At 37.7% G+C, this 15,615-nt stretch overlaps 1 protein-coding gene across 1 annotated transcript; it reads right to left on the bottom strand.

The window, feature by feature from the left end:
• Window positions 1-910: 910 nt before the first annotated feature.
• LOC124234354 (T-complex protein 1 subunit theta) lies at window positions 911-14,444 on the bottom strand. The gene is made up of 15 exons (XM_046651696.1): window positions 14,293-14,444; window positions 11,767-11,857; window positions 10,965-11,044; window positions 9,402-9,551; window positions 8,712-8,892; window positions 8,538-8,599; window positions 7,427-7,564; window positions 6,358-6,536; window positions 5,618-5,684; window positions 5,458-5,545; window positions 5,253-5,368; window positions 4,631-4,702; window positions 4,388-4,552; window positions 3,932-4,051; window positions 911-1,134 (listed from the first exon to the last, which is right to left on the bottom strand). Exons 1-15 carry the CDS (start codon window positions 14,350-14,352, stop codon window positions 1,057-1,059), a joined length of 1,647 nt encoding a protein of 548 aa, XP_046507652.1. The 5' UTR covers window positions 14,353-14,444; the 3' UTR covers window positions 911-1,056.
• Window positions 14,445-15,615: the final 1,171 nt, after the last annotated feature.

The raw sequence follows: 15,615 nt of genomic DNA, 5'->3' as shown, positions 1-15,615 counted from the left end.
TCTGTGCTGGTTTTCCTCTATTTTTTGTATGTGGGATGCTGCCACAGCGTGGTTTGATGAGTGGTAAGTAGGTCCATGCCCGGGATCTGAACCTGCGAACCCTGACTGCCAAAGCAGAATGCGTGAACTTAACCACTGTGCCACTGGTTCAGCCCCAAGGTTCTTCATTAGGATTTGACATACAGTGAACCCTAGGCAAGAAGTATCATTCCTAACACTTGTTGAGTTTATGTTAAGACCCAGTCAGCCATACTGCTTCCAAAATTCCTCTGAAATACCAAAAACAGTGTACAATTGCAAAGTTTTATTTCAGGACCTTATATAACCAACATACAGTGGCACCTGTCCTGTATAATCAGTTAATTTAACTTTTTAACAATGTTCTTAGCTTTTTCAAAACTCCTTACTGATTTTAAAGAAAAGTAAGATCTGCTTTATGAAAACTTTTTAATTCATACATGTTAGGAAATACAACTGTAAATACATCACAAGTATTTTTGTACTTTGCTACTAGAATATAAGGCAGCCATTCAACAAATCATTCATTACTAATTGAAACAAATCACCTCTAGCCTTAAGTTTTCCAGAGCTTTGAAAAAAACACTCAAAATCTAGTTCAGGGGTTGACAGACATCTGGTAGATAAATATTTTAGGCATTGCAGGCCATTTGGTCTGTCATAACTAAATTCTGCCATTCCCTTGTAGAAAGCAGCAGCAGACAGTATGTAAGTATATGAGCATGGCTATGTTCCAGTAAATCTTGGGTGCAGAAACAAGCAGCAGGCCAGACAGAAATTGGAACAGGCCCCTAATTACTTACGTGACTTGCCTTAGGTCCCACAGCTAATTTCATTAACAAGGTTGAGACAGGTCACTGAGATAAAAGAACAGAGGTCACCAGACTGAGGCTTTTGGTAATAACATGTTTATTATATCATCCAGTCAAGGATACAAACATGAAACACTTCTTAATTTAAGGAGAATATGAAAACATCAGGCAATTCCTAGAGTACTACTACAAATACAGCCTTCACCTACAGTAAAAATTAAGCCATTCAGTCGTTTTGGTCATCATCCCAGTCTTTCTTCCCACTTGGAGGCTTGGGCCCACCGGCTGGCTTTGCCATGATGATCTATGAAACAAAACAAAAATCCTAAGAGTATACCTACAAACTCAACCTTTAGAAAGAGAAAGAATATTTTTCTGTGAGCTCGATTCAAGATTAAGCAGTCATCTTGACACTGCATGTGAAACACTGTAGCATGACTGTTAGCTTCCAGCAGTGCGAGAGTTTCTTGCTGCTTTTGTGGTCGTTAACAGCAACAAAATCTATACACATTAGTGAAGGGCATTCCAAGACAGGTACTTCAATAACCCAATGAGCTAAATGTGAAAAATATTTGCATGCATTACTGGCATAAATCAGTTTGGCACCTGATTTGCTATTTATATGAGGGTCATCTTCCCAACCATCTCTATCCCAATCTCCTTGTGGTTTAGGAGCTTTAGATCCACCTGCTAGTTTTACCATTATAATCTAAAGTGGTTGATATATAAATATATATATATTAAGTCCAACACCGAAATGTTCTAGGTACCTATAAATGAGAACCATTCAAATGGCAAGAAGTATGTTTATAAACAAAAAACTCAAGCACCCAATTCCCTGGTAACTCAAAAAAACAAACCAGGAGTCTCTAATTTATCTGCAATGCACTAAACCCAGCATTTTCCAAGTATAACCATCTAACATTTTTACAGGATTTATGTTTAGGGAAAAAAAGGGGGTGGTGACAGCTTTGGGGTCAAATAAATTTCAAAGCAAAATGAAGCTGAAACTGAACTAGTTGGCTTTCCTCAAAGTAGAACCCTCAAATTCTAATATACATTCTGAATCTCAAAACTGGAACTACTTATTTGTTGCTTCCCAAATTTATATGATTAAGAGATCTTTCTGTATGCCATCAAGGGGTCTGGCTTGTATCTCAAGAAACACAAACTAAAACATCTTCACTACCACCTCCAATAGATTCCACACCCTTTTCAGAAACTTCAAGAAATCTAAACCTAAAATTCTTGGCATAACATTTTACTAATCTACAGTAAGTTCAAATTGAATTAAAAGCATTAAGTATAATTTTAGAACCGAAGTATAGCTTGATTTTTAAAAAAGTACCTAGAACAGTAGTTCTCAAACTTTAGTACATCATAATTATCAGGAGGGCTTATTTAAAACAGACTGCTGGGCCTCCTTCCAGAGCTTCTGATTCAGTGGGTCTGGGGTGGGGCCCAAGAATTTCTGTTTTTAACAAGTTCTTAGGTGACGGTGATGCTGTTGATTTGGGGACCATAATTTGAGAACTAGTGAAATGAATTTTTGAACAAAGATTAATCCAGCTCTACATCATCATCCAAAGCCTAGACCTTAATTTGCAAGTCACTTTCCAGAATATATACTATACAAAATTACATACAACTATCTTAAAGCATACAAGCTTACAGAAACAAACTGGTTCACGTAGTGGGATAGGTTCTTCAGATACAGATTTTACATACAGGGTGCCAAGACCAGGGGCACATAACAAGGAACATCCTCACTCACCGTAAAACAAAAGACACCCTTCCCAGTTTAAAACCAAAATTCACAAGTGCCTTTCTGACCAAAGCACTTGTTATAATTATTGTCTCGCTTGGATAAGTGACATTCAAAAAGTTCCTCAGTTCAGAAACTTGCACTATTACAATTTCTGCTTACCTCATGCTTCAGGTTACTTAGCTTTCCCTGTCCCCTTCTATTTTAACTTGTAGGACAAACATTTCCTTAGCCTTCCATTATCTTTACTTAAAAACTCCAAAAACATATTCTTCCACTAAAAACTACCTGATACATCAATATAAGAACACCCTATTAACACACTGAGTACACGAACATCCAATTTCTGTTTATTTTATTTCCAATGAGTTGAAATGAGATATCCAGTTCCACTTTTGGTCATCTTAAGAGTAAAGTTCTTCCTTTTACTGAGGGGAAATTAGTTTTGCTGTAACTACCACCAACTAGTCCTTGTTGTGCTTAGAATACATCTAATTTCCTTTCCATTAATTTCTACCTATAACTTGCCTCTTCTAAGATTAATTTGGCGTGATTTTCACGTAATGGATTTATACTGTGTTTCCCACAGTTATAATTTTCTATTCATTAATTAAAGATAATTCATTGCTTAACAATCGGTTCTATAATTTCTAGGAAAATGGATTTAAGTTTACTAGAAAACATTAAAATTTTTTTTTTTTTTAAAATTATGAATTCTGGTTTATCTCTTGAACCCACAATAGTCTTTACCACTTTTCCTCTGTCACAATTCCTCAAGAAAATGGCAGAAATACTATTATTTTTAACACCTTTAAGATCTTTCAGTACCTCAAGACATAATTTGTCACAGCAGAAAAAATTTCAAATGCCCTGCTCCTATCATCTGCACGGACAACTGGAGGCTTCCTTTTCCTTCAAGTTGGTGGTCTGCAATGTTTGCTTCAGGGCTTTAGGGTCCTTCTTATATTCCATATTAATATTATGTATTAAACTTCCTCTCTAGATTATTTGTATAAAGGGATTCTTAGGTGTAAAAAAGTCTGAAAACTATTAATCTAAATCAGATTTTTTTTTTTACCCATTCCAGTTTAAAAATGGCAAAGGTTTCTTTCACTGGAAAGATTTTCATTTCATATAAGCTGAAATATATTCTGTACAATTTAAAACTATAATAGAAGAAAAAAAATAATGTCGTGGGGGACACTTTAGCAGCTCTAAGAGGAAGGTAAAGGAATACTCCTTTGAACAGAATGAGAACTGCACTATGTTCTAGGAAACTACTACTGAACCATATGAAAATTAGTACTTTAAAGATCAAAATTTCACTTTCACTCACCTGATCCACTCTAAGTACAGTGATGGCAGCATTAGTAGCCAGTTTGATAGCCCAATATTTTCCCAGGTAAGTGTCTAGAATACCAGCTTCCAACATGTCCTTTACAGCAGGAACTTCAGCCTGTGAACACAAAACAATTTTCATTCTTTCACTTTAATTTATGTGAAAATGTTTATACTCGATAATAAAAATGCATGGCTCCTTAAATAGTACTAGCAAAGTAACTAGGCAAAAGTAATACCCTATACACACGGTAAAACAAAAGGTTACTAATAAAAACAGAAGGAAAACTAAATTCTTTATCAAACTATTTGTAAAAGCTAATTGTTGTGAAAATCATTTGCTTACAAATCAGAATATTTTTTCACTTTTTTTAATACTTATTACTTCTGTTTTCAGGTTATACATTCACAAAGTAAAACAATTTACGCTCATAGTTTTTTTTTTTTCAAATACCTCAATATCAAATCCAACATTTTTATTTCCTTCTTGATGTACGGCGTAAAGTTTAGAGATTACTTCATTCGCTTTAACTCCAGAATTTTCTGCCAATGCCCGGGGAATAGCTTCAAATGCTTCAGCAAACTTCTTAATGGCATACTGTTCAAGTCCAGGACATGTCTAAAACAAAGGTGTGTGTATTACTGTATTTTATTCAAGCAACAAGAAGAAAGTCAGTTTATACAGAGAAAGCCATACCTCTCCATATGAAGTGATCTGTTTGGCTAACTCAATTTCTGTTGCTCCACCTCCAGGTACGAGACGTTTATCCTATAATAAGTAGTCAAAAAAAGAAGGAAAAAAAATAGATCACTAAGAAGCAGTTTGCAGTTTTCTAATCATCCGATTCCAGTCTGCCACCAGACTAAGAGTTTCCAATCAGGCAATGTTACTCAAATCCTAATTACAAATTTTATAAAAATGGAGTCATTTGGGCAAATTATCTTAATGTACATATGATATATGACAAGGGAGGACCAAAGTTTAAAAATTAGACCAGCGCTATACCTTATCTGCATTTCCAGATATGGCACTAAGGATAGTGCTTAAGCAACATAAGGTACATCAAAATCAAAACAACCATAAACTATCCCTTTAAAACAGGTAAAAAAAACAAAGTCTTGATTTGCTGTTTATTCCTTTGCATAATCATTCTAGAAAACTATCATACTCATCAGCAATGGACACTTCAGTCTTAAGTAAAAAAGGTGCTTTGCTTTACATAGGCCATTCATTTGGAAGTTCTCAATATTCAGAAGTCTGCCAACTGTTTTTTTGAGGGCTTACAAATTACTAAATCAAGATTACTGCTAATACTAACCCTTGTGAGAACTTTGAAAGTATTAACACCGTCGTCTACTGCCCTTTCTATATCATCCATCAGATTGTCTGTAGAGCCTCGAAGCACTATGGTAGAAATGGCACCATCTTCCTTTTCTGTGAATAAATTAAATATATTTGAGGGTTAAAAAAAACACCCCACACTTACATATTTTATCATTTTATACATACCATTTTATACTTACCATGCTTAAAAACCACCACCTGTGTGTCTCCAACTTCTGAGAGGTAAACACTGTCACAGTGTCCCATTTCTTTAAGGACAGGAGTTGTCTGTAAGAAAGTAACTGTTGTAATAAAAATAATCCATAGGTTCGACTATCCTTTAATGTCCCAAATACATACCAATCTAGGAAGAGCTGTAGCACCAACTGTTTTACATAGCCTTCTGAGATCCCATTTTGAGTTCAGCCTTTAAAAAAACAAAACCAAGACCTTCAGAGAAGTTTTAATTCCATCAGATCCCATAATAAAATGCAAAGATTAAACAGGAAACTGTACACTGGTCCCCAAGTCACATTCTTTTTATCCTGCAGGTTCAAGCTCAGAATAGGTCTGGATTGCATTGTACAATCCATACAAAGGCATTTATGGTATTATTCTGGAATTGGGAGAGTTCTTGTCTCCTTAGCTTGTCAAGGGTTTATCGTTCTAAAACACTTCGGGCAGTCACCTGTTCTGCGAGCTGTGATTTACTCTGCACATTAGAATAGGTGCTCGGAGAGGTAGGAATTGTGTTCCCCATGTGTTTATGGATTAAGTTATGTTCCTCATCCCACACTCCAGCTGACAGTATGCACCAGGTTGTGTCTGCTTTCTTAAGCTATTCCTTTTGCCTGGAATGCTGTTCCCTCTCCGTCTTCAAGTAACAACAGCTATTGATTGGTCCTTCAGCTCTCAGCTTAAATGTAAGTGTTCTCATAGGTATTTCCTGTCCCCCTAAGTAGGTCAAGTCCTTCTGCTATTTGATCCAATACCTTATACTTGCCCTTTTTTAAGTTTTCCTGATGTGCTTAATTTATCTGTTCAGTGTTACATCACCAAAAAGCCATTTACGTTATAGGTTAATATAACACAGCTCTTACCTCACCAACATGATATTGTATTTGTTTGCATAATGAAGAGCCATGTCCGCCACTTTGCCACCTGTCACTATGACATTTGCACCGCTGTCAGCAATAGCTTTGACTTGTGCATCCATGAGGTTTTCTTCTCCCTTACTAAAATTCATTAATTCTTCAGCAGTCTTTATCAATACTGTTCCCTACAGAAAATAAGCAAACGTTCTCTTTAAAACCATTTTACTTCTTTGGTGTTCAAAGTCACAGAATAAGATTTTACTGAAGAATTATGTTAAAGATTTGGGAGGAAATATTAAGATAAATATGCATGCATTATGAAGAATACAAAATCTATATGAAATTAATAGAAACTCAACTTGCTCCTATACAGCTCCACTCCCCAAACTGATGCTCTGTTACAGGCACTTTGGTGGAAAAGTTGGGGAAATACTGTAATTTTAGATACGTTGGGCAGGTGTCTTGGCATTTGTTCTTTGACAAATGTCAACTAGTATACCAAAACAACGTTGTTCTCAAACGTTTTCTAAAATGTAGACTAAATGATCAACCACCCCTGCTACCCTCAAAATCTGTGAAACTTAAAACCATCAACAACTCAGATTTTAATTCTAGGGACGAAGTCAGAAGTGACCTATAAACGTAACCTTCAAACTTCATAACACGTATTTTTAAAAACAAACTTAGCAATTTAAAATTTTATTAGCATATTTTTGTTTCAGGATGCTACAGAATCTCAACATTTCTTTTAGTATTTTAATGTAGAGCATATAAGTGCTCATATTCTCTTCAGTGAGCATTCTATTGCTGAGTGTGTAAATTCTACCAGAAGTCAGTGACTGTATATTGGAATATAAACAATATCGTCACCATCTAATGTTTCAAATTTAATATTTAGTATTTGAATTAGGTCTTCAAAGAATATGAATCTGATTTTAAAAAACAGGATCCTGCAGTTTTCAATAATTATGCAGTGTTCACTGAGTTAAGAGCAAAGTCTATCTTGAGACTTTAGAATCATAAAACAATCTGAAAGGGCAACCATAGCCTTTTAAAGATTCTGAAGCCTACGTACCTTAGTTTCTGTTATCATGCCATCAAAAGGACAAGAGTACACCGCTATTTTTGCATCTTTGACAGATGTTACATCACCTTCAGTTTCCTTCTTAAAAACCATGCCATGCAATACTGAAGAGGAATGGATACCAGAGCCCTAAGGAGTTGAATAACAAAATCATCAGAGATCTCACGAAAACAACATTAGGGCTAATTTGCTGATTCTGCATGCACCAAAAATATCCTTTCCTAAATAAAGTAATACGCCAAGGCAGTGACTGGGTATAAGGAGTAGGGTGGTAGACACACACAGCACAGCAGTCTACTCAAGGAAGGAACCACTGTGGGAATGAGCCACTGTTATGGAGGTGGAGGAGGGGGTCCTTCAGTGTACTCAGAAGAAGCAAAGATAGAGAGCAACTGCTCTAAGCCATTCATTCACTCATTCACCAAGTACTTGGTGCTGATGTACCAGGCACAGCCATCAGTACTGGGGACAGAATAGGAAACAAAGTTTCTGATCTCAGAAGCATACTATTTAATGGGGAAGGGGCGACCGTACACAGAGGGAGTCAGAAAACACACAACATACATATAAATACACACCCACATAGCTAGCACAGCTGCTTATGGAAGCCAAACTCAACTACACTAGCAAATGCGAATGTACAAAACCACTACAACGCTAAGTTCTACTATATCAAGCACATACATTTTTATGAAACATATACTCTTATTTCAATACTAACATTAAAGTATGAATTTCATTATTGTAGAGCAACAGGACAACTTCCATCCCATTCAGAAATTGCCTTCTAAGCTTATTGGTATAATTTAGCATAAATGAAGAACGCAAAAAATTAATATTTTGTCTATGTACTATTCTCATCCTTCATGCTGTCATGGAAAAAAGATGACTTTACAAGTAGATAATGTCAAACCCTTTAAAATTTAACAGGTACCACAACCTAGCAATATTAAAATATTATAAATAATGCCTCAAAAGGCAGCAAAGTCTTAAGTGTCCAAAACCTGAGGTAAAATTTAGGTTTAGATTAACACTTTTTTTTTTTTTTTGCAAAAAAACAATTGACCTATCTAGATAATGTTAATGCATTTTCTAAACTTACCAGAATCTTACAAACTCTGATGTTATCAACATTGAAATGGCCGGAATCAGGAAAAATAGATACTGTTAAGAAAATGAGACATATCAAAAGATATCTTGGGACAACAACAAGAACATCTTACTCATGTTAAGACATTTTTATTTTGGATCTTTTCATTTACTGCTATTTACTCACCACATGCCTGAGCAATAAGCTTGGCCAGAAACGCTTCGTTACCATATTGTTTACTCATTACAGAGGTATGAAGTAGAGATGATACTTCATCAATATCTCGAAGATTTTTTGCAGAACAACATACCAAATCAGGAAGAATCTCATGGGCTTTTCTGCAGGCAATTTCATAACCTTCTATGACCTTAAATGTAAAGAGCAAAAGTTGATTTCTTCTAAGAGATCACTTTGACACAACAAAGCTTACTTTGGTAACCAAATGAAAAGGGATATCAATTTTCAGTATAAAATGAGAAGGTGTACTTCCAGAATATTCATAGCAGAACCTACTAGTTAAAAGTGTATGCTTTGGTGACAGCTCAAATTTGAACGCTAACTTTGTTGCTTACTTGCTAAAACATCTTGACTAAGATTTTCCAACTCAACTTTCATTTTCCTCATATAAAATAAAATGGGATTACTCTTAATAGGCCTTACTCATACGGTTCTTGTAAGGATAGAAGGATATACTGCAAGTGAAGCATATGTACTACAATGCCTGGCACACAGTAAACTGCTCAATGTTAGCTGTTACTATGATAACGATTCTTATTTAAGTTTGAAGCGATAGGGGTGTGTGTGTACATATATATACACACAGACACATACACAGGCAAAAATTAAATAGGAGTACCTTATAAAATGAACACTTGCCTCTGAAACTGACAGGCCAATTCTCAGAAGCTCTTCAGCTAATTCCAGAAGAGCTCCAGCAAATACCAGAACAAAGTTTGTGCCATCTCCCACCTCTTGCTCTTGCATGTGAGAGGCCATTACAATCATTTTTGCCGCAGGATGCTGTACCTGGTAGAAGGGGTTTGAATTTAAATACCAAGTTAAAACATGTGATCCTCAAAGCAATATAAAGTCATTCATTTCCATTCTTCTTAAATTAATACACTGCACTCTGCCTGTGGGCCAGGTAACTCCATTCGATCACACTGCTATAGGCTACTCACAGCGTAGCCACAAGATGACACCCCAAGTCCCTCTAGGCCTACCAGCACAAAGGCATCACTACACATGAAAGCAACTTCCAACTGCACCTTCTTCTGATGGCCAGTCATCCATCTCCATACTTAAGGTTGAGAACATTATTCTATGTGCACTAAATTAAAAAACAAAGTAATTCCAACCACTATGTCTAGACTTTTTTTTTTTTAAAAAAAAAAAGGCTTCAGGAGAGCTAAGACACATCATTTAACTTGGTCATGAGTCTCAATTTCTATGTATACTTTTATTGTAAGGGGTATCAATTGTGGTTTAAAAAAAGGGACTATAAAAAAATGTTTCTTCAAAAAAATGTACCAAAATTGTTTTTTTTTTTCCCTTAGGGATTTAGATGCTGGTTTTTTGTGTTTTTTTTTTTAGAATTGAGCAACATTAGAGCAACAACTGATAGCAGTGAGAAAACTAGAAGTCGACACTACGGTTTTATTCTGAAGACAGTATCCTCATCACACCTGACTAACTCTTGAGAACATCACTGCATGTAACATTCATGGTCACAGTGAAAAGTCCCTCCGCAAACATCATGGGGAATTAAATTTTTGTTCAATACATATTTTTAAGAATATATTGTTATATAAGAAGTTAGAGAAATGTTAACAGATTTATAAGTTTCACTTAAAAGGATTACATTCTGATAGTTTAAGAGCTAAGTTCAGGAAAACTCCTGAGGTTGAACATATCCATCAATTACAAAGCAGCTAGGCGAGGAAGGGCTCTGTATGTTGCTCAGGTCTCACACCTTCCATTACCCTGCTGGCAGTATCTATTCTATAGACTCTGTAACATCAAAACTACAGGTGAACCAAGCAAAATTGCACCAACTGATTGTATCATCTTAACAAAGCCAGTGGTTTGACTTTCTTTTTTTAAACCACAGTTTTCAGTATCAGCTGTTTCTGCATTATGGAATAATTCACTTCAGTGTCACACTCTATAGAACAAGACAACATATTCAAATTGGTATGATTATTAGCAAAGACACTTTTGACACAACCAATTCCTCCATAAATTAATAACTCAGGAGATTTTTTTTGAGTGGCTAACACGTTAAAGAGAACTCTATAATTACGAAAATCTGTGTAAAAGATTTTCAAGTTGAAAAAAATAGTCCCTTATTGTCGAATCTGAAATAAGAGGTTTTTTTCTCTGTTAAAATATACTCAATTTCTGGTGTCACCAAAATATTTCTTGGCTTTTTAAACTTACTTCTAGCTCTCTTAAAATAGTCGCTGCATCATTTGTCACAAACAGCTTCTCCAGGTGGTTGATAACCATTTTGTTCATTCCTCAAAAATAACAGAAAAAGAAATTCATTACTCAAATCCTTCGCCAAATACCCAAGAAAAATTTAGTCAAGAAATATAAATTTGTATCCATTTCTTAAAACAACTTTGCAAGAACTCAACACATACTAACCTGTTCTTTAAGATTCTCTCATAGCCCCATGGCTTTTCCTGACCACATACTCCTATTATTTTCCTTTCTAATCTCCTATAATGTTTTCTAGGGAGGATGCCAACCTCATCACATTTTTTGTTCAATAAAAATAAATTATATTAAAATGTACAAAGACCAAAATAATTTACTCAAAAGTATATTTAGTTTTTTGCTTACTCCCTAAATCTATATCAATTCATTTGATGGTAGCAAGCAAGAGAGAGTTTTCTCCCTTAAATTATAATGTCACTTTACGTAAAAGAACTGTTCACCATTTGTCACAATGAACATTAAGTACTATCTCAATAATAACAGCACCATTAATTCTTCTATCCTCTCAACAGGATAAAAAGTAACATTTTGATTCCTATTTTTCTAAAGAGATATAGGTTGCCAATTAAAAACTGGAAACACTATACTGGTGTCACTGAATGATGAAATAACTTTCAAAGCCACACTATATGATGGCTAAAACTGTCAATTTAAATATAATATCCTCAGAACAAGTTTGAAAGAGCTAGTACACAAAGTTCTAGTACTGGATCTTTTAAAACGTGAATTTAGAAGTTACCGTTTGGTCCATATGCCGTACGAGTTGTCTGGGCAAGCTCCTTGCAAGCCTGTATATTCCTGTACACAGCCTCTTCTAATCCTGAAAAATGCTGTAAAACAAAACTTCTGATTAGACAGGCCAGTGAAAACAAGAACTGATTCATCTGTAAAATGGAGGGAATAATAAGAGTACCTACTTCACTGGACTGTTGACTCAATCAAGCAAGATTTATGTATGGAAAGCATGGTGCTTGGTATTCAGAAATGATCCATACATTTGCTCACTAGTTGAATGAATAAAGCACGACAATTTTAGGCACCACAGGTACCTACTTATATATCAAAACACAAAGCCTATAATTTTTTTTTGATGCAGTGAAAAGTGCAGGAAGAGTGCTAAGATTGATTAGAAACAGCATATGGAGCCATTTCAGGTACAGCCAAACACCTTTTCAGAGTTTACCAGGACCTTCTGACTAAAAGTTGAAATGCAGTATGAACTTTTTCTTACTGTGTTAAAGCCTGAGCATTGTAAAGCCAGCAGTCCCATGTTCACTGGGAATTCCCACTTAATATACCTGTCTCCAAACTCTTTAGGGACTAAAGTGTACAGGCTTTTGAAGTGCAACACAATTCCAATGTGTACCTATTGAAAACCTGCTGAATCGCTTGCTCACAGTACTAAAATTCGCAAATTTTACACTGGACTTTTTTTTAGAGTTGGGATTTACCTGTGGCCTCAGATAGGTTTCATGAGCATACTGTTCATGTGAACATTTTTCTAGAGCTGCTTTGCCCAAAATAGTAGCCAGTGGCCACATATGGCTATTCAAATTTCAAGTAATTAAAAATTCAGTTCCTCAACTGCACTAACCACAGTTCAAGGGCCCAGTAGCTGCATGTGGCTAGTGGACAGTATATGGGACAGCACTGATACAGAACACTTCCATCACTGCAGAAAGTTCTATCAGTCTGTTCTGGGGTATAAGGCGTGGCTTTTATTAGATAGATAAGAGGAACTGTGATCCTAAGAAGGTTAAGAACCACTTTAGAAGCAGCGTCTTCATCGACAAGGGACAGACTCTTCCAACAGCCTTTAGTCTGATCTCTTGGCTTATACTCTTACATCATCTCGCTTCCCCCAGGAACAGCCCTCTGATCATCAATCAGATGCCATCAAACCCTTCAGTAGTTTCCCGTCACTCTCAGGATAAGATGTAAATGCCTCCTCAGGGTTACAAGGCCCCATATGTTTGGCCACTGCCTAAGGCTATTGTAAGTTCATCTCTTCCATTCTTGCCTTCCCTCGGTGACCTTCAGTACCATCACCTTTCTTACTGCTTCCTTTTAACAGGTCAAACTCATTCTACCCTCAGGGTCTTTGTACTTACTGGTCCTTCAGTCCAGGACACTCCTCTCTTTAGTGTTGGCTGGTTCCTTCTGTCATTCAGAAACTGAGCTAAGAGCTCTTCCCTGAATATCTTATTTAATTGTTCTATCTACCTTGGACCCTTGCCTTTTTTTGGAGGCAGTCTTTCTTTCTTCTTGCCATTCTCTCCCACAATACTGTTTATTTCCTTTGTCACTACTTTAAATTAGCCTTATTTATTTGACTATTATTTCTGCTTCAGGAGAATAGAAACTACGAACAGTTTTCAGCCTGAATTTTTAAAGAAAAAGTAACCAGTCGATGTCATTTTCAGCCAATTTGTTTCACCAATACTGACATTAAACCCCGATATTTATTTAGTATACTCGTGTTATCCCCGAAGTGCATCCTGCCAACAAGAACCTAGTTCCGTAAAACTTAAAGTATTTTTAAAAATTATGCTCTTGAAATTACGTTCAAGACCTGGCCATAAAACAAAGCAGTCTCATCAATTCAGGCCAGGGCGTCACTTATCTGCGAGTTACACACGTAAGCTGGACAGTTACGACTTAAAGGTAGCACCTTTTGGTCCAATCTCAATTTAAAGATGAGGAAAGAAAGACTCTGGTGGGCAAGTTTTACAAGGTAGCTAGCATAAGTTGAGACAAGAGCTCATTTGGGTTGTAAGTGATGTTCGTCCTACTATAACGCACTAGTCTGCGAACTAAGCGCGGAACCCTCTGTTTCTCATTTGGAAGGAAGGTGCCAAGAACCGGCCCTTGCTCCTCGCCTCTCCCCTCGAATCGCCCAATCCTCGAACTGTGTGTCAATCGGCTCGGCAGTCGCCCAAAGCAATCTCACCTCCCGGTTACTGATGCAGGGAAGATGCACAAGGGCGTTACGCTTGCCCAGTCAGTTAGCGCAAAACGGGAATCCTGCGGCCTTGCCCCTCACCCGCCGCCTCTGCCCCCTCGACCCTCCCCGGGGTCGGAGAAGGACGGAAATGTCCGCGGGCCGCAGCGGCCAAGCCCTCCCGAGAACACCTCCCTTTCCAGAACCTTCTCTTCCTCCGACTACTGTCCGGGGAGCACGCCGGGCGCGTTACTAGGCCCTGCTCCCTCGCTGCGGCCACCGCAGCCCTGCGCCGGCTCTCCCACCTCACCCTCCCTTCCTCACCTTCGCTCCTTCCTTGAGCATCTGGGCAAAGCCCGGGGCCTTGGGGACGTGAAGCGCCATGACCAGTATGCAGAAAGCCTTCACGCGCTCACTCAGATCCGGAGGCAACGAGTGGGACGCACAGCCTCCTGGGAACGCAGCGTGCCGCGGCCTCACGCCCCTCCTCTTTCTCCAGCGGGGCCCGCCCCTTCCTCAGCCGCCTGGTCTGAAGCCTCGCGAGAAAGAGCAGTTCCCGCAGCCCAGACTGGATTGACGATCCTCGATCAGATCGATCGATCGGGCCGATCGCAGATCGCGCCTTCGGTCGTCCGGCCGACGCAGGTACAGGCGGACCACGCTGTTGTGGCTGGTTCGCGACTGCGCAGTCGAGAGTCCGTGGACGGCACGTTACGTGTTTCCATTTCTGATCTAGAAGGAACGCCTGTCTCCTAAAATTAATTTCCGCTTAATTTTCCAGACCCACTGGCAGCGTCAGGGCAGGTGTTCCCTTTTTTCCTGAGGCAGAGCATCTGCCGTCATCCCCCCAAAATCTATGGTTGGGCGTCTGCTCTGTCTTGGGCTCTGTAGGAAGCGCTGGGACCGGAAGGTGATAATTAAGAATTGTAAGGATAACTAAGTACTGAGTGCCCATATGTGTCAGGGTCTGTGTTATTAGCTTTACGTGCGATATCTCAGCGAATGGTCAAACTTAGGGGTGAACTATTATCTCCATTTGATAGAAGCGGAAAGTGAAGTTTACAAACGACAATGTGTCCAAGATCCTAGGGCTGGGAATGTTAAAAAGAGGATTCCTAGCCAGATGAGACCCACGGCGAAATGCATGTTCTTAACCACTGTTGGTAGTCCTCTTTTCTGCTTTTTCCTGGAAATATGTCTCTTTCTTTCCCAGAATCTTTTAAAACCTGATCTCTGTCTTCCCGCGTCAACACGTGGCTGATTTTAAAAATATGGAATGGTCATAGAGCACTTTTAAGAATAACCTTACACTGAAAGCAATCCACTTTCATTGCAGAAAATACAGAAAACGCGAAGCAGAACGTTTTGCCTCCACTTTTGTTCTTGAACAGGTGCAAATTACTTACTTTCTTTAAATTGGGACAGATTTAGTATGCCATAAAACTGAAAGGGGTTAAAAATGAGAATTGATAAAATTTAATTAAGTAAAAATGACTAAGGAATCAAATCTTGATAAGGACCATGGAAAATTAAACTTGAGGACAAAACAATTGATGAATCAAATTTCCATGCAAAGTTTATAATAAAAAATTGATCTAACATTAATTTTAATCCATTAAAAAGGAAATTGAAATCAATTAAAATCTT

This window comes from Equus quagga, unplaced genomic scaffold, assembly GCF_021613505.1.
Source record: "Equus quagga isolate Etosha38 unplaced genomic scaffold, UCLA_HA_Equagga_1.0 73442_RagTag, whole genome shotgun sequence".
Lineage (NCBI taxonomy): Eukaryota > Metazoa > Chordata > Mammalia > Perissodactyla > Equidae > Equus > Equus quagga.
The sequence above is the reverse complement of the archived record's forward strand: the minus strand, read 5'-3'. Positions and strand labels throughout refer to the sequence as shown.